General features: G+C 38.0%; 1 protein-coding gene across 3 annotated transcripts; it reads right to left on the reverse strand.

Annotated features, from left to right (window-relative positions):
- Positions 1-240: 240 nt before the first annotated feature.
- Positions 241-26,239, reverse strand: MFSD1 (major facilitator superfamily domain containing 1). Of its 3 annotated transcripts, XM_073898044.1 has the most exons (17): positions 25,981-26,239; positions 22,515-22,567; positions 21,472-21,584; positions 19,296-19,338; positions 18,915-18,982; positions 17,274-17,382; positions 12,981-13,083; positions 10,891-10,989; positions 10,471-10,582; positions 9,324-9,380; positions 8,812-8,968; positions 7,221-7,318; positions 5,992-6,104; positions 4,468-4,515; positions 3,500-3,557; positions 1,997-2,048; positions 241-624 (listed from the first exon to the last, which is right to left on the reverse strand). In XM_073898044.1, the coding sequence occupies exons 1-16, from the start codon at positions 26,150-26,152 to the stop codon at positions 2,045-2,047; spliced, it is 1,407 nt and encodes a 468-aa protein (XP_073754145.1). In that variant the 5' UTR covers positions 26,153-26,239; the 3' UTR covers positions 241-624; positions 1,997-2,044. The 3 variants fall into 3 exon arrangements, with proteins under 3 accessions (XP_073754145.1, XP_025735522.2, XP_025735531.2); XM_025879737.2 differs by having other exon boundaries at positions 241-2,048; XM_025879746.2 differs by lacking the exons at positions 241-624; positions 1,997-2,048 and having other exon boundaries at positions 3,496-3,557.

A 26,239-nucleotide genomic window follows, 5' to 3' on the forward strand; every position in this document is an offset into this window, starting at 1 on the left:
ATCTCCTATTCTTATAAACGTGGGTGGTTTCCTATTTTAGGCTATTATAAAGCAATCTTGCAATGAAAATACCTTCTTAAAATACATTTATGTGTATATTTGTCTGATGGTTTCCTTGGGATAAGTTATTAGAAATGATATTGCTAAGCCAAAAGGCATGTGCCCCACCATCATCCCCTTTTTAGGTCTTTTTATTCATATTGCCAATTTATCCTCCAAAAAGGTTATTCCATTTTACTCTTTTTATTTATGCATCATTCAAAAAAATATTTATTTTGTGCTTACTTTGTGCTAGGCACTATCAACACAATCATAATTAACATAATAGACACAGTCCCTGCCCTCATGGAGCTTACAGTCTAAAGGAAGAGAAAGACAGCCATACCCACACTATCACAAATTCTTCATTATAAGCTGAGGTAAACTAAGAAGGAAAAATACAGGGCTTTTCAAGATCACAAAAATTTTAGAAGAACTTGATATAGCCTGAAGGTCTGGAAGTTTCCACAGGAAGAATGCTTCTGAGCTGGGGCTAAGGTTTTCTGTTGTAAATCAGGAGAAATCAGGCTGTGGAGAATCCTGGATAAAATATTCTAGGCAAAGGGAGCAGCATGGACAAAACCCCTGAAAAGGCAAGAAACAGGACCCATCTGAAAAAATGTAATGAAACAGCTCACTGGGGCTGAGGCAGAGATGGTGGAAATAGTAAGGCAGAGGCCAGACCACACAAGCCCTCCAGCAGCAGCAGCAACTGGCTTCCTCCACTCTCACCAACTGCTAAAGCCAACACTCAATAATCTGGGCTACAACAGTCAAATGGCCATCAAAGCCGAAAGAACAACTGAATAATGACACAATAAACCGTCAATCAGAAAAATGGATATAAATAAACTTGACCTGAGTAAGGAATGTACTTTCAATCTGGTCCAGAACTTTCAAGCATACAATGTAATGTCCTATATTTGAACAATACAATTAGCTAAATACAACAGTTTAACAGTTGTTTAAAATATCTGTATACTCCTGGAGAGCAAAACATGAAAAAGTCCTTGACTTTAATATGTAATATGCTAAGACTAAGTCAATTAAAAAGTTTTTAAGTTTGTCAAAAGAAATTTTATAATTATATTTTATTTAATTTGGAAAACATAAATGTTACTTAGGTTCTACTCTGGAGAAAAAGGTACTCCACTGACTTTCAAAGGCAAATTTTCTTTATTCCAACTTCAATTTTCTTACAGAAACAGTCTTCCAAATCAATAAGAGTTAAAATCAGTATTTTAATATTCTTTTAAAAATCTAAAGTTTTAGAAGATATTGAGTATTCCTTCTACAGTGTTTTTAACCATGTAGATATGCAACTATCATAATTTAAAGGACACTTTTTAGTACTTAATTAGACTGTAAGAAAAAACTGTACAGGAAGTTTGTACTATAAAATTAAATCCCTAAGTGATCAAGGTCCTCGGTAATGGAGAGATAAAGAAGCTCAAAAGGGTCACTGCTCGGCAACCTCTCATAACTAAAGATAGCAGAATACAATCTGCTTTTGTGAAAATGAAGAAACTGCAAAAAAAAATCTTTCAAATATTCCCTATAAAAACAGGGAATGCCTATTAAAATGCCATTGTTTATTCTGTATAAAATATCCCTTCTACACCTTCAAAGGCTTTTTTTTTTAAGATTAAAAAAAAGTCAAAGATATCCTTAAGAAACACCTTCTGAAAATTATTTCAGTACAAGATCCAAGTTTTCCATTATTTACTGTCCTTACTGAAATTCACCTGCATATTCCAGAGAAACTTTCTAAACTTCACTGATTAGCCTACTCCAAAGTAGAATTCTTTAGCAATACACAGTACATAAGACACAAGCTAAAATAGTCCTCACAAATATACTTTGAAATAGGTGCTTTTGAAATATAAATATATATTTCCAGACCATTATTTTTCCTGACTAAATTCTAGATTAAAAAAAAAAAGTGAGGTTTTCAAACCAATGATGTGTGTGCAGCCCATTCTCATGACACAGTCATTTAAGCTTCTCATCTGCAAAACACAATGCAATGAATTATCAAAAAGGGGGAAAAACAGGCGGCCTCATCTGGTTTACAATTTACAATGGCTAAAAACCATTAGCATTACAAAGCATGTACTACCAAATATTAAAGGTTGCACACTTTGCTGATAATCTCTTAAAACCTCTTGATTGTAAAAGTAACATTAAGATCAACATAGAAGATCTGGAAAATATAGAAAAACAAAGGAAAAAGTATGCCTGTAACCTTACCATTCAAATGGAACTGTATTTGGGGGTTTTCCTTTCAGTATTTCTTCTATTATATACAAGTAAGTAAGTAAAAAATACATGTGCCTGCATATTTTTTCTTGAACAAAATTAGGATATTACATTTGCATTTTAATCCTTTGTCTACTTAACATGTGGCATGGTAAGTATCTCTGACTTGGTGCAGGGAGGGAACTATTTCTGACTTTTAAAATCCTCAGACATGATTTAAACAACATATTATATAGATATATTCAAGTTGTTTCCAGTTTTTTGACATAACAAACAAGCCTGGCATAAAGATACATAAAACTTGTAACACTTCTAATTATCTTCTCAAGATGTATTTCTAGAATTACTATGTTAAAAGGAAATTTGAAATGGCCAAGAATCACCTCCCAAAAAATGCTTTGTTCTACAAGATTTTAACCTATACAAAATTCACAAAACTTATAGTTACATGGTATATGTTTACAAATAAATTTTTTAAATCATAAAAAACTGAATATCTAAAAAATCAGAAATCGTAACAGGAAACAGAAACACTATTACAGTTTAGCACACACTCATGGAAAAAATAGGTTTAACTTAATGCCACATTATCTACTTAATTTGTTTCAAGTGAGTCTGAGAACACATAATGTTAGTACCAGGAGAAGATGAAAAATTATCTCAAATAGCTAAGAAAATGAAAAGATCAGAGAACGGAAGGGTAAGCCCAGCACAGAAGCTTAGGACAAAGACCTTTCCTCTAATAAATTACAAATACTACAGGTCTCACTTTCTCTCAGAAAGCAATTTAAAACCCAATTATTTTCCCCCTTCACTTTAACCCTTGATATACATCCTTGTTATGGTAGTTCCAAGTTAATTGCTAGCTCTTGAATCTCAAGAAGATTAATTCTTAAAAGTCCAAACCTAGGGGCGCCTGGGTGGCTCAGTTGGTTAAGAGACTGCCTTCAGCTCGGGTCATGATCTCAGGGTCCTGGGATTTCAAGCCCTACATCAGGCTCCCTGCTCCGCGGGAAGCCTGCTTCTCCCTCTGACCCTCCCCCTGCTTGTGTTCCCTCTCTTGCTGTCTCTCTCTCTCTGTCAATTAAATAAATAAATAAAAATATTTAAAAAAAAAAAAAGTCCAAACCTAATACTTTGAAATAAAATGCTAATGTTTGAGATTTGCAAAAGAAGTTAACTTTTCTCTTTTAATACTTACTCAGCATGAGAAAGTTTTATTTCTTCCCTTTGTCTTGCAGAATAATTTAGGTTCCCCCCTAAAACACAAATAAGCATAGAACCTTTTCTACACAACTATTAAAAGTAAAATTCACACACACACACACACACACACACACACACACACCTGCACTGATATACCTTAAAGTAACAGAAAAAGCTATGGAAGATGAGAAAGAAATAGTTTATCTCCTGGGACCTTCCCAAGGGAAAAAGCTGTTTTTTAAGAATCTTTATACGATACAAATACAAATAATCACTCCTTAATGTGAGCATTTTTTAAGTTTGGACTTAGGTACTGCTTTACATCTTGTTAACTGGGACACTGTATTAATATTTAATAATACTGAAAATGAAGAGAAATTAAAGGAAATGACCTAAAATCACTTAAACAGCAGGTATATACATTTTACTAAGTACATAACAACATTTAGGGGCAAGCTACTTAGAAAAATTAAAAAGGCTAACATCAAAATCTTACACAGAAGAAAGAAAAAAGTAAAAATACACTTAAAATATACTAGCAAAAGAAAAAAATCTGTAACACCTCATTCTGTATCAAACGCTTTCAGTCTCAAAATGCAAACTATAACTATAAATTTCTTTACTTATTTTTTTAAAATATGAGACAATAACACAGTAATGGCTTTAAGTTATTATAAAAATGCCATACTTATTTATGCTAACATAAAAAGAACATCTAAAATTTTATATTACAAAACTTAAGTTGAACTGGCCAGAAAGAACATGACAACAATTCTAATAAATCTGAAGTTCCAAAATACATAATTATATGTTACATAACGAAATGTGTTTCCATCACTATGAACTGAATGTCGTCATTACACGAACTAAAGCCCTGGCCTCTAAAGAAGAATGCAGACAATCCAGGGACCCCACAAGATGATCCAGAGTGGTTTAAGAAGAAAATGTCTGAATTCTACTTACCTCGGGCATGATTCACCACATAGAGTAAGACCACAGATAAAAGTGACACTGGAAGTGAAAAAAAACACCAGGGCCTTAAAAAACATGTACTTCTTCCCAATGATTCCTATGTAATCATAATTACGAAGTAAAACTTAGATAAATCTTTATTGGTTGGCATTTAAAAATAAAAACACTATTCACATTATTTTCCAAAAGCACTAAAAATTATTTACCCACCACTCTTTTTCCATGGGCTACATGAGCCCAGGGATAGCAGGACCAGAAACAAAGAAGTTGAGACAGAAGAAGGGGCTGATGCACCCACAGATCATCCCTGCTGCTCTTTACTCTCCCGTTTAAGTGTTAGTCCTCTTGGTACTTCCAAAAACTCCTGCCAGCCCCCTGACTGTTTATCTTTTTACAGAGAACCAAATAGAAATAATCCTTTGAGGATTTTACGTCTGAAAACACCATTGTTCATTTTACAAATTAACCCAACATTAGACTGTGGTCATCGTGACTCCCAGAAGCCCAAAGTCAGTGAAAACCTCAGAAAGTCAAGGCTTCCTTAACAAGTAAGGCACACTAAATTTACTTTAAGTTAATATGGCAACAAAAACATTTTTAAATGGCATGGTGTTTGTTTAAGAACCAAATATATATGGAATTGTGGATTGAAATTAAACCACATGTTCCAGCATCAAAAACAGACAAAAATACTTTCATGACCTAGTATTTTGAATTCTACATGACCCACTTTTTAAAAACAAATAATATATTTTTAAAATTTGATGTGCTTGCTTCTAAAATTATGAGATAATAAAATGCATTCAGGCATCTCCTAACAATTATCTACAAATACCACATTTCAAGTATAAATTGTCTTTTATCCCTGTAAATGGAAATGATAAAATCATCACTGGGGTTTGCCATTTTAAACACAAGTTAAAGCATAAAAGACATCTGATATGTTATATAAGATTTTTTTTCAGATGAACACAACTATCTGTATGGTGAAGCCTACTGGAGGAAAATGCTATTTTTGTAGTTTTCAACAATTTCCTAATACTTCCTATTTTTAACCAATAAACCATTACAGGTAAACATTAAATAACAGGACCAGGAATAAAAGTAATTTAAAGTTGCCTAATGAATAAACGATGAGCACTCACAACTGAATCATACCAATGTCCACACTTCACACGAGGGACACACCATCCTTTAAAATGGTTTCACTTTATAAAGAGGATAATGTTTTCTAAAAACCATAAATATTTAAAATAGAATATGAAGCAGATTCTACTACTACTTTTAAAATTAGGCACCGCCTAAAAAAATGCCTGTGAATCCTCAGAGAACAGAAAGCCACCAGCTGGGAAACTCTAACGCACAGACCAAGAAATAGTCAAATCTGAGAGATACATCTTAGGGATTTGGTTTAAAAGAGAAAAAAAGAGAATAACAACAAAAACCTAAAAGTATAAATGAAAACATTTTGTTACACATTAAAAGAAACTAAATGTAGCCACATCACATACTTACAAGAAACACAGGCAATGAAGAAAACTTCTAAAAACAAATAGCCCCGAGTATCCAGTATCATGCCAGCAATGATGGAAATGATCGCCAACCCAAGATTCTGAATGGACTGCATGCTACAATTCAAGAAATACAAACACACATTTCAATTTCAAAGTCTTTTTTTTTTAAAGATTTTATTCATTTATTTGACAGAGAAAGACACAGCAAGAGAGAGAACACAAGCAGGGGGAGTGGGAGAGGGAGAAGCAGACTCCCCGCCAAGCAGGGAGCCCGATGTGGGGCTCAATCCCAGGACCCTGGGATCATGACCTGAGCCGAAGGCAGACGCTTAACGACTGAGTCACCCAGGCACCCCCCAATTTCAAAAGTCTTCACACAATTATGTAATCATAATTATGAAGTAAAACTTAGATAAATCTTTATTGGTTGAAATTTAAAAATAAAAACACTATTCACATTATTTTCCAAAAGCACTAAAAATTATTTACCCACCACTCTTTTTCCATGGGCTACATGAGCCCAGGGATAGCAGGACCAGAAACAAAGAAGTTGAGACAGAAGAAGGGGCTGATGCACCCACAGATCATCCCTGCTGCTCTTTACTCTCCCGTTTAAGTGTTAGTCCTCTTGGTACTTCCAAAAACTCCTGCCAGCCCCCTGACTGTTTATCTTTTTACAGTTACTGCTCACAGTAACAATTCACTTTAAATATTAGTATCTATAAACGACATACTATTAGTGTTAAAAGGTGTTTTTAACTAGGGACGACGTGAATTGGTATTTTCATTCCATGACTATTTCTGCTACTAGATGTTATGCTCAAAGGTAAGGGAGCCTGTCTTATTAAGTGCAATATAAGCTCAATGTTTTCCTGCGGAATGAAAGTAAGAGCTAAGTGAATACCAACCAAGGGTGCAGTTTCCCCCTTTTGCCCTTTGGGCCAGAGACCAGAACCCAACTTCTCACTAAGAAGCCCTCAGATAAACAGGCAGAATGTCAGAAACCATTTCTTCGGGGTTAGCTTAACACCAGCTCTCTTGCTGGAGGCTTGGAGGGTTTCTGTCACCAGAGTAATATCACAAATAGCTTAACTGACTTTTCTGGTGGTTTGCAGGCTCAGAGCTGTCCCAGAAGCCTGAAGATGACTAGATTCAGGAGACCTGGAGTTTTATATGATAATTAAGTTGCTAGAGCAGAGAGAGACATTGTGGTGTGGTGTAAACACTTACAAGCCATACGCAGTTCCCAGTTGATGTTCAGGAACTACGAACGCCACCATTGGCCACAATGCACAGGCAAGCAACGAATAGGCGAGTCCCAGGAGACACTGTAGAAAGTGACACAGAAAAGGGCAGAAGTCTTAACATTAACCAAAAGGTGATTTTCCTTTGATGCAGATTAGCCAGAGTGGCATAATAGCAAATATATGAACATTCATGCAAATTTTATTGCAATTATGCTAAAACTCACGTTTGATACAAAAAAGTCCTGACCCTAACAGTATCCCTCTAGTGACAAAATACACACACACTATCTTAACCATTTTATATTATATGCACCTGTAACTGCCTGGGCCCAGGGTACAATCAAGGACTAAACAAGAAAATACAGCTATTTTGCAAAAGTTACTACCAATGTTTCAGGCAAGCTAATTTTCCAGTATTTATTAAATACAAATTAAGCTATCAAGGCAACATCACGCCAACAGTCCATTATCTTACCTCGGGTCATCAACACCTAACTGGAGGGCAGGGCAAAAAACTATCACCTAATGCTGACTTGTTCTTTAGTTAAAAAAGAAACTTTATGATTTAAGTTTAAATAAGATCATCTACACGTATCATATTGGCAAAGATTGAAATAGGGCCAATGCCCAACATGGCTAGGATACTAAAAACACACATTTGTATATTATTGGTAAAACTATAAATGGGTAAGAACTTCTTAGAGAAGTTCCACAATGTCTGTTAAGATGTTAAATGTGCAAAGCCTCTGCTACAGCATTTATACTTCCAGGAATCTGTCCTACAGAAATCTCACTAGTGTACAACAAACATCTATGCCCAAGATATTCTTTTGTTAATAGGTAAGAAATGCAGCACTTAAGCCTGTGGTCTTTAAAATGACATTCTAGGAGCACTTGGGTGGCTCAGATAGTTAAGGGTCTGCCTTTGGCTCAGGTCATGATCTCCTGGGATCAAGCTCCCAGGTCAGTGTGCTTCTCCCTCTTCCTCTGCCTCTCCCCACTGCTCCTGCTCTTTCTCTCTCTCTGTCTCAAATGAATAAATAAAAAAATCCTAAAAATAAATAAATAAAAATAAAATGACATTCTAAAGAACAAAAACGTGATGAATTCATTATCACTTTTTAACCTTCTAAGGGTCAAAGACAAAAGAATGCAAAATCATGAATCCTGGGCTGATAGACATTTTTTTTTTTTTTTTGCCACCTATGATGGAAGAATTTTTTAAAGAAGTAGAGGAAAATAAATGGAACTAATAAGCATTATGGCTTTTATAAGACTACGTTATTTCAAATTCAATTTCAGCATTAAGATGACCATATCAAATACAGTATGTTAAATAATTAACATTTACTTTAACATACTTTAACATTTAATTACTTTAACAATAATTAACATTAAATAATTAACATTTATTTACTTTAAAAATAGTTCTTTTGTAGAAACTGCAATCAAGTCATTGTTTTTCCCACTGGCACGAGCTCTGTTACCAGAGGAGCGGAATGTAGCTCCTGACGTGCACTTTACAGAGTCCTCCCTGAAGCCCTGAGCCCTGCAAGCATCCAGAGTGACATTACCATAGCAATCCAAGGGTTCCACAGCGTGAAGGCCAGCATGACATGGGCAGCAAGAGTGGTCACCACGGCACAAAGAACCCAGATGATGTTCTTTCCTGTTTTATCCACCAAGAACCCAAATATCGGGGACATGGGAGCTGATATGACATATACAACACTGCCCAGAGAATATAAAAGATATTTAATGAAATGTATCACAGCTACCAAAAAAAAAAAAAAAAAATCCAAAAAGTCCCTAAAACCATTAGGCAAAGCAAATCCTAGCTCATTTAATTTAGCATTCTTCTAAAATGGTCATCAGTAAACAGAAATTTAAAGATTAAAGAGTAGTCCAAGGTTTCTTCGGTTTTCCGTTAATGCAAAGATGGTCTCTCAGAATCAAGCACCAATATAATCTTGGTTTCACACGATGGATGTTAAGTCACATGTCTTTTTTGTCTCTCAGAACATTTGGTTATAATTAAAGACCCACACTATGCACACAATAAGCACTCACAGAATTAATGAAATACCTGTTAATAGCACTTGCTGCCTGGGAAGAAAATCCAAATTTTTCTATAAAGAAAACTCTAAAATAAAGAGAGAGAGAGAAAGAAATAAGCACTTTAGAGAGAACTACTCTGTTTTTAATAATTAAAGGCAAAATAAAACTAAATAAAAATAACTCTTAAGTTTAGTTAACTTTTCCTTCTTGATACTGTTTTCCCACCTTATTTAACAGTCATCTTTAAACAACTGGCACTAAGGTTTTAGGGTTTATGTAAATATTTCACTAACTAAATAAAATACACTGATATTGATTTTTTCATTTTATTATTATTTCTTAAAAGATTTTATTTATTTATCTATTTATTTATTTGAGAGAGAGAGGGACACAGAGAGCAAGAGCAGAGGGGAAGGACAGAGGGAATGGGAGAGGCAGGCTCCCGCTAAGCATGGAGACATGCAGGGCTCGATGCCAGGACCCTGGGATCATGACCTAAGCTGAAGACAGACACTTAACTGACTGAGCCACCCAGGCACCCCGATTTTTTCATTTTAAATAAACAGCAAACAGTACGCATAACTTTTCAGAAAACCAAATGAATTACTACATGACATTAAGAGTGCTTCTTTTCCTTAAAGTGGGACTGGATAGGTTCTTTGCAAGATAATGCCTAGAGTTCATTTCAAATTATTGAAAACAGTCTGAATTTAAAGGTTCTGATTACAAAGACACATCCCTATAAACACACTCACACACTTCAAGCAGCTGCCAGTGGAAAGGGAGAGGTTAGTGACAACACAAAAGAAGAATTTGATTTTGAACCCCAGCATAATTATAGTCCTAACAAATGGAAATGTGCCCAGGCATAATGAGCCAAAGCACTGTTTCCATTCTCTAAAAAAGAATACTAATCCAATTCAAAGCATTAAAATAAATCCATATTATGAATCAAAAACTATTAGGTATTTCATCAAAAAAATAATGAAAGTATTAAGCCAAATACTAAACCTTAAGCTAAGAAAATCAGTTATATACCAGGATGTAAAATAATTCCTGTGTAAATATAAACTATAACCAGAAAAGCAAGATTTATAGCTAAAAAAATTACATTTGTGTGATTAAATTCTCACTACAATTTAGCCAACAAAAATGGGATGCACGAGAATACTCACTTTCCGAGTCCGATAAAAGGGAACACTGCCACATAATAACAGACGCAGATGATAAATATCAGCCACAGGGGTAAGGAGAAGTCCTTTACATCAGTTAACTTAATAACTTCACCTTGAAAAGAAAGGGAAGAAGCTATCAGCATAATTTTGCATACCCAGGTCAAGATTATTTTTCTTTTATCACGTGATTAACCTTTGCATTCAGTGTACAATACTTTTCTCAGTAAATTACTGGAACATAGCTTCTGGGAAAACTTAAAATTTAGACAAGTAGAAACAGACTGGAAAACAAAAGATAAAAAAAACATGTATTAAGCCTCACTGGGCTTACAACACTACATTAGGAACTTACCTCATTGTAAATTACCTTCAAAGGTCTGCAATTTCCCAAAGCCCCACTTTGTTTGAATTTAGACCTACCTGTTTTTCCTTGTGCTTTATGAAGGATTCTCTCTGCTCTCTGATCCAAGTAAGCGAGAACCAAGGCACAGATTAGTGAAAGAATACATGTTATACCCCCTATAATAAAAAAGAGAGAGTTCTTTTTTTAAAGATTTTATTTATTTGAGAGAGAGAATGAAACAGAGAGAGCGTAAGAGGGGGGAGGGTCAGAGGGAGAAGCAGACTCCCTGCCGAGCAGGGAGCCTGATGCGGGCCTCGATCCTGGAACTCCAGGATCATGACCTGAGCCGAAGGCAGTCGCTTAACCAACTGAGCCACCCAGGCGCCCAAAAGAGAGATTTTTAAAAGAGAATGACTGAAGGTTCCCAAGAGGCAGTACCTTATAGTAACAGCAGAAAACCTAGCAAATGAAATGGATGGCATCCAGACACATTTAAGAAAATCCTACAATTACTAAATCAGGACAGAAGGAAAGAAACAGCATGTGGATAAGTACTCAAAAAACAGCAGTCACTCTTACTATATTATTTCCCAGTAGAAGGTTGGAGACTAGAGGGAAAAGACTAGAACATACTAGTCTAGTCTTGTAATGCAAATACAGACTTTAAGAGAGTGGATGACCCGCTAGCAAATCTGTACTAATCTCTTAACTAAGTCTAAGCACTGATTATTGACAGATGCCAGAGGGAAAAAAAGTATAAAAGCAACATCTGATTCTATGATCATCGAATTTTCCTCTTGATTCCTTCCCAAAGTCTGCAACCCTTGCTCCTACCCTTTAGCAGCCCAAAGGGCCCCACCCTCCCACAGCACAGCTCAGCCAGGCTCTCCTTCCTTTGTGTAATCAGCATTACTCACTAGTGCTGATCTCATTAGCATTAAAGCAAATCAGGATAAAGAGTAAATAAAGTTTACACTTCTCAAGATTTTTAAAAGAAGCTCAGTAAAAACATGGATCTTTAATTTCATAATGTGGTCTAGCTGAAAATTGCTAAAATAAAAGTCAGTAGATGTGGGTTCTACTTCTGCCACAAGCTGAATGATGCTGAACACAGAACTTAACCTCTCAGGGCTTCAACTTCACCATCTGTAAAATCAGAGGCTTTGACTTGATGGCACAGATCTTTTCTGGCACTAAAATTCTCTAAAATTCTCAAATTCTCCATTGTGGAGAGGACTGGAAAGAATACTGAAGAGCATCTAAGAGTAAGAAAAAGAGGTTTTAAATAAAGCAAGGGATCTGAGAGGTCAGGGAGGAAAGGAGAAAGCTCTAGATACAGGTGACCTGTTCGAGATTTCCTCTCCACTGCCCTCTTTCTACCAAACTATATCAAGGAATTATAAGGAATAAAAGATGGCACAGAATGTTCAACTCACCATCCCACAGGTCTCTGTAGGGCTCTGCAAGTGGTCCTTTTACCCACTATGGGGGCTCAGTTACAAAAACCCACTGCTCAGAGAAAAGCACAGGTGGGAACTCCAGAAGGTCTCACATGTTTCTCAGTGATCCACCCAGCAACCAGTACAACGAAGTCTTACCTCACAGAACCTAGCGCCAGAAGGGACCTATACACTTTCAAACACCTGAAATTTTACAGAAAACTAAGACACAGAGGTTCACTTCCTTGTCCAAGTTGACAGAACCAGTTAGAATCAGGACTAGAACCCAGACTCCTGACTCCCAACTTAGTGGATTTCCTACAACATCCTATCACCTCTAACGTCTGTAAAATCTTAGGTCCATAGGCATACTAATTGAATTTGATCAAAAGGAAACAATTATGCCTCTGCTATAGACTAGTAACAGCTTACATGTAAAAAATCTGTTTTCAGAATTTTCAAACACAATCTCTTATTTGCTCACCATGACAATGCTGAAGTAGATAAGGTGGGACAAAATCCTCCATTTTAAGAAAATGGAAATAGTAACACAAACTGGGTAAAAGATTCAGTATTTCTAGTTAGGTCCAAGAACTCGTGAACCGTTCAGGCAAAACTATAACAAAAGTGGTCTAACCCTGATTCCAGTGTTCTCTCCTCTCTGCCACAGTACTTCCTATGACGTGCTTTCAGAAGATACAAAACAAGGGACATCAGGATCCACTAACCAATCATAAGTGTGACCCCAAGGGTTGTGTGACCAGCAGAACCCAACGAAGCTTCAACCTTAGAATACAGCCATCCCATGAGATTCATGTTTACTGTACTTCCCTGAAAGAGAAGGAAAAAACATTTCATTTATATATGCTCTGCCTTATTCAATTAAGGATGTGAGATGGCTAGCAGAAACAAGTATAACAGGATCCAGATTAAACAAGAGATACATTTTTTTAAAAAACACTCTCGGAAAAAACTAACACACTAAGATAAAGCCACAGATAAGATTACTGCACACACACACACACACACACACACACACACATGCTAATTTATAGAAGATGCTAGTATTGAAGACAGCACAGTACATTTAGAATTTTCTAGCAACAAAAGCAAAAACGAAACGAGTGACAAAATTCACAGCGTACCTAAGAATAAAATAAACTTTCACTCAGAAAAAGCACAGCCTTTGCTTATACTTACACCTTAAAAATTCATCCTATCCATAAGAAGACAATAAAAGTTACAGAAGATAATATTCTCATTCACTTATTCATTTAGCAATTATTGAGCCCTCATTGAACCAGTCGCTGTTCTAGGTACTGGGAATATAACCAAGAACAAAACAGAAAAATCTCCAGCTTTCATAAATCCCACATTTCAAAGGAGTAGAAGAGGTAAAATATGTAGTATATTAAATTGTGGTAAGTACTTTTAAAAATAAGGAAAAAAAAGCAGGGAAAGAGAACATAAAGGGGTGGAGGCCTCACTGCGATTGTGCCTTTGAGTAAAAACTTGAAGGAGGCTAGCCACGAGGTGATCTGGGGAAAGGACAGAGCACTGAGGCAGAAGGAACAGTCGGTGCACAGGCCCTGAGAGTGCATACGGCGGCGTGCTCAAGGAACAGCAGCTACGGCAGAGTCTGGAACGGTGTAAAGGAAGAAGACAGAACATGAGATGCGATCCCTGGAGAGGAAATGGTGGGGAAGCAGGATACAGGTAATAATATGGACTTCTGGCTTTTATTCTGTGTGAGATGGGAAGCGAAGAAGCATATAGAAGTGGCAGGATTCCACACATTTTAACAGATTTGCTCTGGCTGCTATATTCAAAAGAGACTATAAGCGGGAATAAAGGCAGAAGCAAGGACATGCATTAGGGGGCTAGTGCAAAAATCCAGAACAGAGATGATGAGTCTTGGACAAGGATGGCTAGCAGGGGGCATGGTGAGAAGTGGTCAGAATATGGATATATATATATACTTTTAATTTATTTATTTGACAGAGAAAGAGAGAGAGCACAAGCAGGGGGAGTAGCAGGCAGAAGGAAAGGGAAAAGCAGGCTCCCCGCTGAGCAGGGAGCCTGATGCAGGGCTCGATTCCAGGACCCCGGGATCATGACCTGAGCCCAAGGCAGATGCCCAATGACTGAGCCACCCAGGCGCCCCTAGAATATGGATATATTTTGATGATAAAGCTAATGGGACTTGAAATGGAAAACACATGTTGTGGCGGGGGGAGGAGTAATTTAAAATGACACCTAAGGTTTTGCCTGAGCAAATGGAAGAAAAGAGTTGCTTGTAAGTGAGGATGAGAAAACTACAGCATAAGCTGGTTTGGGGAGGTCACAGGTAGAAAATCAAGAGCTGGCTTTTGGCCATGTCAGGTCTGATGTGCCTACTAGACATCCAAGTGGAAATGTCAAGTAGGAAGCTGCATTATAGGGATATGGAATTCAGGAGAAAGGTCTGGACAGGCGATACAAATTCAGGAGCAAAGATATACTATTTAAAACTTCAAAACTAGATAAAATCACCAAGGAGGTAAGTGTCAAAAGAAAGGAGAAGATGTTCAATAACCATGCCCTAGGGCACCCCCACATTTACAAGTTCAAAAGACTGAGATGGAACTAGCAGAATAGGCCAAAGGAGTAAACAGAAAGGCAAGAGGGAAACTATAAGACTGTAGTGTCCTGGAACCCAAGAGAAGAAATCAAGGTAGGGGGAATGTCAACTGTGCCAAATACTACTACTGACAGGTCAGACACTAAAGACTGAGAAATGAACACGTCCTCAACAATATTCTCACAGCAAACACAGTAGCAAATTTCACACAGCTATTTCTTACAAAATGTTAACCTATGGCTTTACTCAAATGAGCAAGAAGGTATAAATGGAGACCTACTGGAAACTTTCCTCACTATCACTGAAAATAAAAGCTTCTCAGAGACAGGGATGCTGCCTTAAAAATCCTTTAATTCTAAAATGCCTAACATGACATGGCTTAGCAAGTCCTCAATAAATATTCATTGAAATAATGAGCTTAAAAGTAACAAATTACAAATGACAATCAAAAGGGTGCTGGACTTCCAACCCCCAGGAAGATATAAATAATAAGTGAGAAGTCCACTGCCTAAAGGTGTAATGGTAACAGATCAACTGTCCAAAATAGACAAACTCACAGCTCAGGCTACAGAAAAATCATGTGGAGGTAAAGCCAGAATCTCTATCAACCATTCTGAATACGCACAGGGACAAGGAAAGTGCAAAAACACTGAAACTCCATCTACCCCAGCAGCTCTGTAATGGAATGGAATGGAATTCTCATGTGTCTTACAAGGACCCTAAGCACAGAAATCAGGTCAAAGCTGAGCTGTCCTGGCTGAAGAGGAGGTGGCTGCTTGCGGTCCAGCTCACTCTACCTCCTCCTCGGTCCTCCCATCACCCCAGTAACCTCCACCCTGCATCCTCGAAGCCGCTGAGATTCCTAAAAACTCAAGGCTTTCAGAATGCAGCTCAATGGATTAGAGCTAATTTGTGGCCACACAGAAAAGAATCCACCAGTAGCCACAATGATGTCACCAAGATTACATCTTATTTCCTTCTTCGATAAGTTATTAGACAACGAGACCCACAAACTGCCACAGACATATCTTGACTTGCACAAGATACATAATGAGGTACTCAGAATATCCTTGTGGATAAAATTTAGACAATATGCAAAACCATACTAGCTAAGAATTACAAATTAAAGTCATATTTAGGTGTTTCCAATCAAAAATGATTTTTTAAGTAATGACAGTCTCTACTATCAAAGCTATAATAAAAATGATCCTTTCATATCCCACAGATGGGGACGTAAACATCGCGGAGAGGATAATATGAGACTACTGTCCTAAGAAACCCTAACAAATCCTCTTGATTCAATTCCATTCCCAGCGATCTAGCTTCAGGAAACAATCAGAGATTCAGACAAGTTTTATAGTGTCACACAACAGTGCTATCTATAATGGTTGAAAAATTAGAAAGAACCTACATGTATAAAAATCACAAAAATGTTATATAGATTACATGTATACATTATATGCTTTATATAATGAAATAGTACTTTAAAAACTTTTTGTACTGGATTTCTTCTTCCCTAAGAATATGTTACAAGCATTTTCAGGCCAATAACTAGTCTTTGGAACCTTGATTTTCAATGGCAAGGATTTTTTTTAAAAAAACCTCTATTCATAGGAGTTTATGAGGAAAAAAAACCTAACAGGGTTTGGGGTGGCCAAACACCTCACAGGTTGCATTAATAAAAGTATAACGTTGTTTCCCTGAGTACCCTCTATCAGACCAAACCTGAAACACCACAAACACTTCCAGGTTCCAAATGCTGGGGAAAAGTACCGAGCACCTGCAGTAAGCCCAGACAGGCGGGAGCACCATGACCAGGGAACTGAAACCCATGTCATATGGCTTAGACAACCACAGGAAATGAGCATGTCTGATGAAGAACTTAAAAGCTGTCTTTATAAGCAAAGTGCTGGCACACGAAAGAGGTAACAAATGTTAACTGGAGGGCACAAGGGGGAGCAATGAGAAAAAGCTACTTGTGGAGGCAGATTTCATCTCTATGTGAGGCTGAACTTCATAAAGCTCAAGTACAGGAGCTGCCCTATCACACGCACGGTGAGCTTCCAATCACTAGAAATGTGCAAGTAGAGTCTGGAAGACTTTCATGCCAGGGATGGGCAAAGAAATCTGATGACAAAACCTGTAAGATCCCTCCCAATGCTCAGATTCTTTGAACTAATGAATGCTCAATTAGTCTTTTTAGACTGTTTCCCAAGTGAAATAAGGTCAAAAATGCCTTAAAGTAATAAGGTAAATGCTATACTATGGTCAACAGATATATATAAAAAATCAATACCTAATACAGCAAACAAAACACACTTCATCCCATTATTTTTAAGAGATAATTACAAGATTAAATCTCTTACTTCCTGTTTCGCTTCATTAGGTTTGTCATACTTACAATTCTAGCCATACTAAGTTGGAGTCCAAATACCAAGTTTAATTCTTTGCCTTTAAACCAACTCACAGCGTATGTATTCTGGGCAACTGCTAAGGACTCCCCACCAATCCTAAAAATGAGAAAAAGAAGAAAAATTACTGCTTTTACAGAAATACCACAGTTAGCAATGCAAGTTTAAAATTTTGACACCCCTCCTATCAAAAGGTGGGACCTATGTCCCCACCCCTGACTCTAGGTGGGACTGAGACTGCTTCAATCCATGTAATATTGTGGAAGTGGTGCTGTGTAATCAAAGCTGAAATCTACCTTTTCACTCAAACATTCACACTTGAAGCCTGAGCCATCTTGTAAGACGTCCAACTACCCTCAGTACACCATGCTATGAGAAAGCCAAGCCACAGAGAGGCCACACTTAGGCACTCCATCCAGCAGCGCTAGTCTTCAAGTTGTCCCAACCCCAGAATGCGACATATGAGTCAACAAGCTTTCAGATGATTCCCGCACCCAACCTTCCATGAATCTTTTGAGCTGAGGCTCCAGACATCTGGTGCACAGACAAGCCATCCATGCTGTGCCCTTTTCAAATTCCTGACCCAAAAAGTCCACAAGCACACTGTAACAGCTGCATGACACTGCTAAGTTTTGGGGATTGTGGTATATAACCATGACCTATGGTAAAAGGAATCTGGGTCAAATCACCACCTATGCTATATAAAATGTTCATGTGGCAAGAGTGGTTCGTATTTTGTGGAAACATAAAATTCACATTTTTCAGCCCAATACCTTCCATATTCCACATTTTCCTACTTCCTGGATTTTAACTTTCATTCTGTAAGTTCTACATATTGACCATTCCTCCTCTAGGCCTTCAGTTAGGAGATTCTCCTCCATATCCTAACACTGAGCCCTCCTCACTCTGTCCTAATCCAAAAATACTCTCCTTCTCTTCTACTAATCCAAACCCTATACCAATGTCAAGACCACTTCTGGTCTTTTCTGACCACCCCTCCGTCTCTGGATCCCTTTCATATTTTTATATACATTTTGTTTCTTTCTCTCTCAGAGCATTTTTTAGGGTGTATCATATATGTCTACATGTCCCTAGTACTTATAAAAAAGCTTAAATAAGTTATGTCATCTGCATTTCTCAGTGCAGGAAGCCCAAGGCTGGACTCAGAATGGACTTACTGAACAGACATTAAAATTCATGAAGAATCATCAGTCTATTGGTATTTTGCTCATTCAAGCCTCTTTAACAGGGTTCAAAAGGACCTGTACATTATCCACTAAGAAACAGCAAAATGTCCATAAATCACCAACCTAGAAATGGTTGGTCTACACTTTTCTAAATGCGGTTTAAATCAGCCTTCAATACAACAACAACAACAAAAAACACCCAGGAAAAATATTTTTGGAGAACTACTTAATATTCAAACCCCATACAGAGTTAACTATGACCACTCAAAATTGTTGCTCACTTTAAAGGAAAAGTAAGACAATAAACAGTCTTGTGTATATAGCTAGATTTCAAGGATTTGAGGTAATTCTCCAGAAGAGACAGTAATATATTTTTGTGAATCTTTAATAAATTGACAGGTCAACAGTAATATATTAGGATGAATGAAATTATGTATAACTTACCCAAACACAAACCTTCCAAATTCCATCAGCCAAAAAGCATTAAATATTCCACCCAGAGCAAAAATCACCTACAATGTAGAATATAAATGTAGAATCAATGAAAAAGTAAACTTAAAAAGTATTCAGGAGAAATAAGTAACTTATAATGAATCACAACTTCTATAATAGTTTTAACATTCCTTCTTAGTAAATCTGTGAAATTTAAATATTAATGTTCATCTATCTCAAGGCTTAAAATGGACTATACATTATGCTACCTGGGCTTTTGGGGACTCTGCTTAATTAAGTCAGGCATTCAATAAACACATTTTTGCTGGTGGAATCAGACAAGAATTCAAAAGTCGCTGTTACATAATCAATGAATGTTTTGGACTATCTTACCTGCCCAATGCAAACAAAGCAGCTAAAAATAATGGTGCCCCATCTGTGAGAGAGCGACAGAGACAGAGAGAGAATGAATTAAGACTATGTCACCAAATCCTTCAGTAATAATTCTTTAGTCTTCTTTGACCCCTAGACTTCAGTCTTTGACCCCTATATATTCCCTCCAAGGAAAGAAAAACGAAGTGATAGTCTGCCTCTAAAGGCAGCAGCTTTCCCAGGCTAAATATGTTAATCTGTGTAAGTCTTGACTTCTAAGGGGACTCCAGAGGCTTCAGTAATGACATATTTTAGCTTAAACCATTATCATCTCTTAAACAAACAAAACTTGTTAAATAATCTTCAAGAAGTTCCCAGGGTTCCCACTCAAAACCCGACATTCTTGGGGTGCCTGGGTGGCTCAGCCAGTTAAGCGTCCAACTCTTGGTTTCAGCTCATCATGATCTCAGTGTGGTGAGATGGAGCCCGACATCAGGCTCCAAGCTCGGTAGGGAGTCTGCTGGAGGTTCTCTCTCTCTCTCCTTCTGCCCCTCCCCCACATGCACATGGACATTCTTTATAAAATTACTCTAAGAGTTTAGAATTTATTCCAAGATTAAGTAATTTTAATTCGTTATAATTCCCGATAACTAAAAACTTTTTATTTTATTGATTTTGGGTTTGTTTGTTTTTTTTTACTATAGTTGATACAGTGTTATAATACTTTCAAGGACACAACATAGTTATTTGACAAGTTTATACACTACGCTATGTTCACCATAAGTATAGCTACCATCTGTCATCATACAACACTATTACAATATCATTACCTATATTCCTTTTGTTCCTCTGACTTCATTCCATAACTAAAAGCCTGTATCTCTCACCCCCCTCCACCCATTTTGGCCAACCCTCCCTGCCCTCCCCTCCGGCAACCATCAGTTTGTTCTCTGTAAAGGTATGATTCTGTTTTTTGTTTATTCATTTGTTGGTTGTTGTGTTTTGTTTTTTTTCAGATTCCACAAATGAGTGAAATCATATAGCATTTGTCTTTGTCTGGACTTATTTCACTTAGCATAATAACTATTTTTAAAAGGACAAATATCAATCAAGTTATCTGCCTACTCACACATTCTATACTTCAAATATCTGATTAATGTTTCCCCAGAGCAATAAAACGCCAGTATTAAAAGAGTCCTTAAAGATTCTACGAGTAAGCCATACTTCTGAAACTCAAATCCCTCTCAAGATGCTTGTGAAATGGCCATCCCACATTCTACCGAAATGTTCTCTAGCAACTAGAAAACTTCCTGTGGTCCTAAGGCAAATCACGGCCCCTCATCAAACTGATCAAGCAAAGTCTCCATCATACCAAGTAGAATCTGCCCCCCTTGAAGTTTCAAGCTAATGCCATCCCTTCAGACCAAGCAAAATAAATTTAATTCCTCTTTTATACTTAACCCTTCAAGATTTCTAAGTCCCCGAGTCTAAACACTTTCAGTTTCTTCAATCCTTTTCCATCAGACATGGCGGAAAGATGCTTCATCATTTTTCCCTCTGCCTTCTGAAAATATTCCCAGACTGCATCCCTCTTTAAGTCTCCACTAACAATACATACACAACCATAAGGATAAAAAATGACAAAGCTTATAATGTTATTCCTCCCTCCGCCTCTCACAGAAGTGGCCACAAAAAGTTCAATGCCCAAGGGTAGAAAGAGAAAATCTCACTGGGGCTGAGAGAGATAAATACTACATATGTCCCAAATACTATCTATCTATCTCTTTCAATCCTTGTAACTACCTTGTAAGGCAAGAATTATTACCATACTTTACCAACACAGAAACTAAAGCTCAGGAAGCTAGGAACAGTTCAGAACAGGACGCTGAGTAAGTGGCAGCAATGGGATTCAGACCCTGGTTTGCCTGATCCCAAGTGAGGACATTATTTACACTTTTAAGATAACTGAGTTACCATATTTCATGAATAGCATTTACTAGTCCCGACCTTAACTGAAATACCAACCAAGTTTCAAAAGCCAATTCCAGGAATATATAAAAACCATAAAAAAAAAAACTAATGTAGATTATTACAGTCAATACAGAGTTTTACTCAGTTCTTCATAGAAATACCTTAATCTAGTTCTGTGCTTTCCTAATAATATCTTACCCATAGGTGAGATGTTTTTCAAGCTTACCGTATTCCAAATACTCGGTCTATCAAAAAGCCACCAAAAAAACACAAAACTACATTGGGCCAAGAATACCAGGCATACAGCAGCATGAATTTCGTCGTATTCACCTGCATATCCTATATGGGAAGAAAATAAAACTATTTTTTTCCAAACAGTTAAGTTTAGCAACAAATCAAAACATTCTTTTTGTGTAGGACAGGAGTTTCTTAATCATTTGTAGTCACTAACTACTTTGAGAATTTCATGACAGCTATGGCCCTTGCCCCAGAAAAATGGTCGCACCTGGGATCCCTGGGAACTTCCTGGGTCCACATGCCTTTCAGAGGCTTCATGGAGTCCAGGATCAATTAGATCCCCCATTACTGGAACCATCTCCCTCTGCACCTGCCTGTATCTTCTACATTCTTATTCCCATTATGCCATATGCACTGGTGTTCCCCCCACATGGCAAAAGATAATCTTAGCCCATCCCTACCCCCCCACACTAAACCCTACCTTCTTTCCCTTTCATTCTAGAATGTGAAGGGCCAATCTATTTCTTCCTGTCCAAAGGTAAAAACCCTAAAAAGCAAAAACTATCTAAATACACAAGAAACTATAAATATCAAATGTATTTTTACAAAACCAGACGAAAAGTACTGACATGGAGAATCCTCAGCAGTCAGCATCCACATTTAAAAAAATGGAAGAACAATAAAAAAAGACATATTTAAGAAAGCAAAAAGCTATCCTACACAATCATCTGTCATTCAGATGATTACGCAATTGGAAAGTGAATTGCAAACAAAAATCTGCTAATATTTTTTGGTAATTCTGTGGAAATAGCAATTATTTAAAGTGTAAAACACTATCTAGTCACAAGTGCTCTAAATGAATTCTTTGTTGTCACTCATTCCAACTCAAGAACACTCCTTACTACATATGGATTTTACTACAGATGTTAAAATGGATTCAATGGACAATATTTCAGACTAGGCAATCTGAGACCTGATGATGTCTCAACAGCTATCCCTACTCCAGAGAAACAAAGTGAAAAATCAACTTACCCTTTTAACCTGAGTCTGAAGGGCAGCAGGATTATCATAGCAAAAATAGCTGCCTAGAATAAGGAAGAGCAAACATTTTATAAGTGATAATACTGCCCATATAGAAGTTTCAGGTTGCAAATATTATTCAATTGGTGATTTTCAATGTTTATATGAGGCGCTCCAGGACTGACACCCATGGACCACCTCCCTTCCACTAATAATTTTCTAAGTTGTAGCCAAATAATGCAGAGAAAACATGCGAAATCATTTACAAATTATTTTTGTGCATATACAGCAAATACTGGGAACCTAGATTAAAAATAAACATTGTTAAAATGTCTATCCTGCCCAGAGCAATTTACACTTTCAATGCAATCCCTATTAAAATACCATTGGCATTTTTCAAAGAGCTGGAACAAACAATCCTAAAATTTGTATGGAACCAGAAAATACCCCAACCACCAAGGGAACAATGAAAAAGAAAAACAAAGCTGGGGGCATCACGTTGCCTGATTTCAAGCTATATTACAAAGCTGTGATCACCAAGACAGCATGGTATTGGCACAAAAACAGACACAAAGAGCAATGGAACAGAATAGACTCCAGAAATCGACCCTCAACTCTATGGTCAACTAATCTTTCACAAATCAGGAAAAAATATCCAATGGAAAAAAGACAGTCTCTTCAGTAAATGGTGCTGAGAAAATTGGACAGCTACATATAGAAGAATGAAACTGGACCACTCCCTTACACCATACACAAAGATAAACTCAAAATGGATGAAAGACCTCAATGTGAGACAGGAATCCATCAAAATCCTCGAGAAGAACACAGGCAGTAACCTCTTCGACATCAGCCACAGTAACTTCTTTCAAGACACGTCGCCAAAGGCAAGAGAAACAAAAGCAAAAATGAACTTTTGGGACTTCATCAAGATAAAAAGCTTCTGCACAGCAAAGGAAACAGTCAACAAAACTAAGAGGCAGCCCACGGAATGGGAGAAGATATTTGCAAATGACATTACAGATAAAGGGCTCATATCCAAGCTCTATAAAGAACTTTTCAAACTCAACACTCAAAAAACAAATAAGCCAGTCAAAAAATGGGCAGAAGACATACAAATGGCTAACAGACACATGAAAAAATGCTCAACATCATTAGCCATCATGGAAATACAAATCAAAACCACAATGAGATACCACCTTACACCAATCAGAATGGCAAAAATTAACAAAACAGGGAAACAACAAATGTTGGCGAGGATGTGGAGAAAGGGGAACCCTCTTACACTATTGGTGGGAATGCAAGCTGGTACAGCCACTCTGGAAAACAGTATGGAGGTTCCTCAGGATGTTAAAAATAGAGCTACCTGATGATCCAGCAATTGCACTACTAGGTATTTACCCCAAAGATACAGATGTAGTGAAAAGAAGGGCCACATGCACCCCAATGTTCATAGCGGCAACGTCCACAATAGCCAAACTGTGGAAGGAGCCGAGATGTCTTCAACAGATGAATGGATAAAGAAGATGTGGTACATTTATACAATGGAGTATTACTCAGCCATCAGAAAGGATGAATACCCACCATTTGCATCGACATGGATGGAACTGAAGGGGATTATGTTAAGTGAAGTCAGTCAAGCAGAGAGACAATTATCATATGGTTTCACTCATATGTGGATAAGGAATAGTGTGGAGGACCACTGGGGAAGGGAGGGAAATCTGAAGGGGGAGAAATCAGAGAGGGAGAGGAACCATGAGAGACTACGGACCCTGGGAAACAAACAGAGGGTTTCAGGGGGGGGGGGGGGGGGGGGGAGGGTAACAGGGTGATGGGTATTAAGGAGGCCACATGTTGTGATGTGCACTGGGTGTTATACATAACTAATGAATCACTGAACACTACATCAACACTAATGATGTACTATACAGTGGCTAACTGAACGTAATAAAAAATAAAGAAGTTAATCAACAACTGATTGTCATTGCACTTTCATCATGCTTCATAGGTCTTTTTTTTTTTATTTTAGCATCTTCATGCAGCTATATTTTCCTTATGTGAAGCTACCAAAACACACACACACTAAAGATTTCACAAACATCCCCAGCAGTTTCCCAATAATGTACCCTGAGGTCACCACTTACCATGACAGCACAGGAATGGAGTTTAACTACTCGGAATCAATATTTGAAACAATAATCTAGCTCTACAAACAGAATACCCAAGATCAAATACTGTAGTGAATACAGCATCAAGACTGAAAAAACTGAGTTCTAAAAGATTAAAACATGTTGATAATGTCTGTTGGGGGTAAGAAAGAAATGTAGAGAGGTTTGACATTCATGCACTCATATTTTTTTATTTTTTTAAGATTTTATTTATTTGACAGAGAGAGACAGTGAGAGAGGGAACACAAACAAGGGGAGTGTGAGAGGGTGAAGCAGGCTTCCCGATGAGCAGGGAGCCCAACGCGGAGCTCCATCCCAGGACCCCGGATCATGACCTGAGCCAAAGGCAGAGGCTTAACTGACTGAGCCACCCAGGCGCCCCATGCACTGACATTTAAAGTAATATAACTGACAGGGATGCCTGTCAGTTATATTTATGCCATGCATAAAGCTATTGGATAGGCATCATCTTTCCACAAAGTGTGGGGGAAGAAGTGAACAAGGAGTTGCAAAGAAACTAAGCCCAAAGCATCCTTCATGCCTGTTTACATATTCCAGCAGCAGCATAAAGTTATCCACCATAATGTTCCTAAACTTGTTGGTGACACAGGTTCTAGCGAGCGCCCTGAAAAACACATTGTGACCTCCATACCATACCAAACTGATATTAAAATGCTGCTGAATACATCAGTTGCAGGAATACAAGGAGGTGCTTTGGAAATTATCTCAAGAAACTGTTTTCAGAGTCATCAGATTTCGTAACAAACCAAATACCGCCAAGACTACCACGAGTCCAGTATGGTTACTTCACTCATGGCAGAGCGGAAGAGTAAGAGAACACATCTACTCACTGAAGCTATCAGCAAGACACATTGATGTATTTACCCAAAGACCATAACAGACTGCTAACATATTAGTCATTTAAAGGGGGGGGGGGTAGTGCTTAGAGGTGGGTAGTTCAATCTTTCTGAATTCCTTCTTAACAGTACATCGACAGGAGCTTTGAGAAATAGGGATTCCTTCACCTCTATGTCCCCAGGGGGCGAGCTGCTAGCCTCCGGGACTTCTTGGAGGGCAAAAGAGGGGGACAAAACTCGCCCAGCTCTGTCCCCGGACCTCCACCTCCAAGACGCCTAAGGGCTAGCAACGTCCACAGGCTTCAGTGGAGTCCCGAAACGGGGCGGGGGGAGGAAGCTGCACTGAGGCCGCGTGGCAGCTCTGAACTAGCTCAGTGCGGATCTCGGGGATCCCAGAGAAAATCAGAAATTTCTGGATTATCAGCCCCACCCCACCCCACCCGGCCAGATGCTCACCGAAGCCTAGGAAGCACATCAGCAAAAGCACCAAAAGCCGGTGCGCCAGGCGACTAGGGTCGCAAAGGGCCGGCAGCGCTCCGGGGACAGCCGAGACGGCAGGGGCACCTCTGCCAGCCTCATTGGGGCCGCCTTCCAGCAGTGCCCGCGCTTCCTCATCGTCCTCTTCCATTGGGTCGGGGGAAGACCGGGACGCGAGAATGTTGACTCCAAGACAAACTATGCTGCCGGAGCCCAGGGAAGAATGTGCTCACGTGAC

The sequence above is a fragment of the Callorhinus ursinus genome, unplaced genomic scaffold, assembly GCF_003265705.2.
Source record: "Callorhinus ursinus isolate GAN/ISIS: 27379988/994484 unplaced genomic scaffold, GSC_fseal_2.0 scaffold1, whole genome shotgun sequence".
Classification (NCBI taxonomy): Eukaryota; Metazoa; Chordata; class Mammalia; order Carnivora; family Otariidae; genus Callorhinus; species Callorhinus ursinus.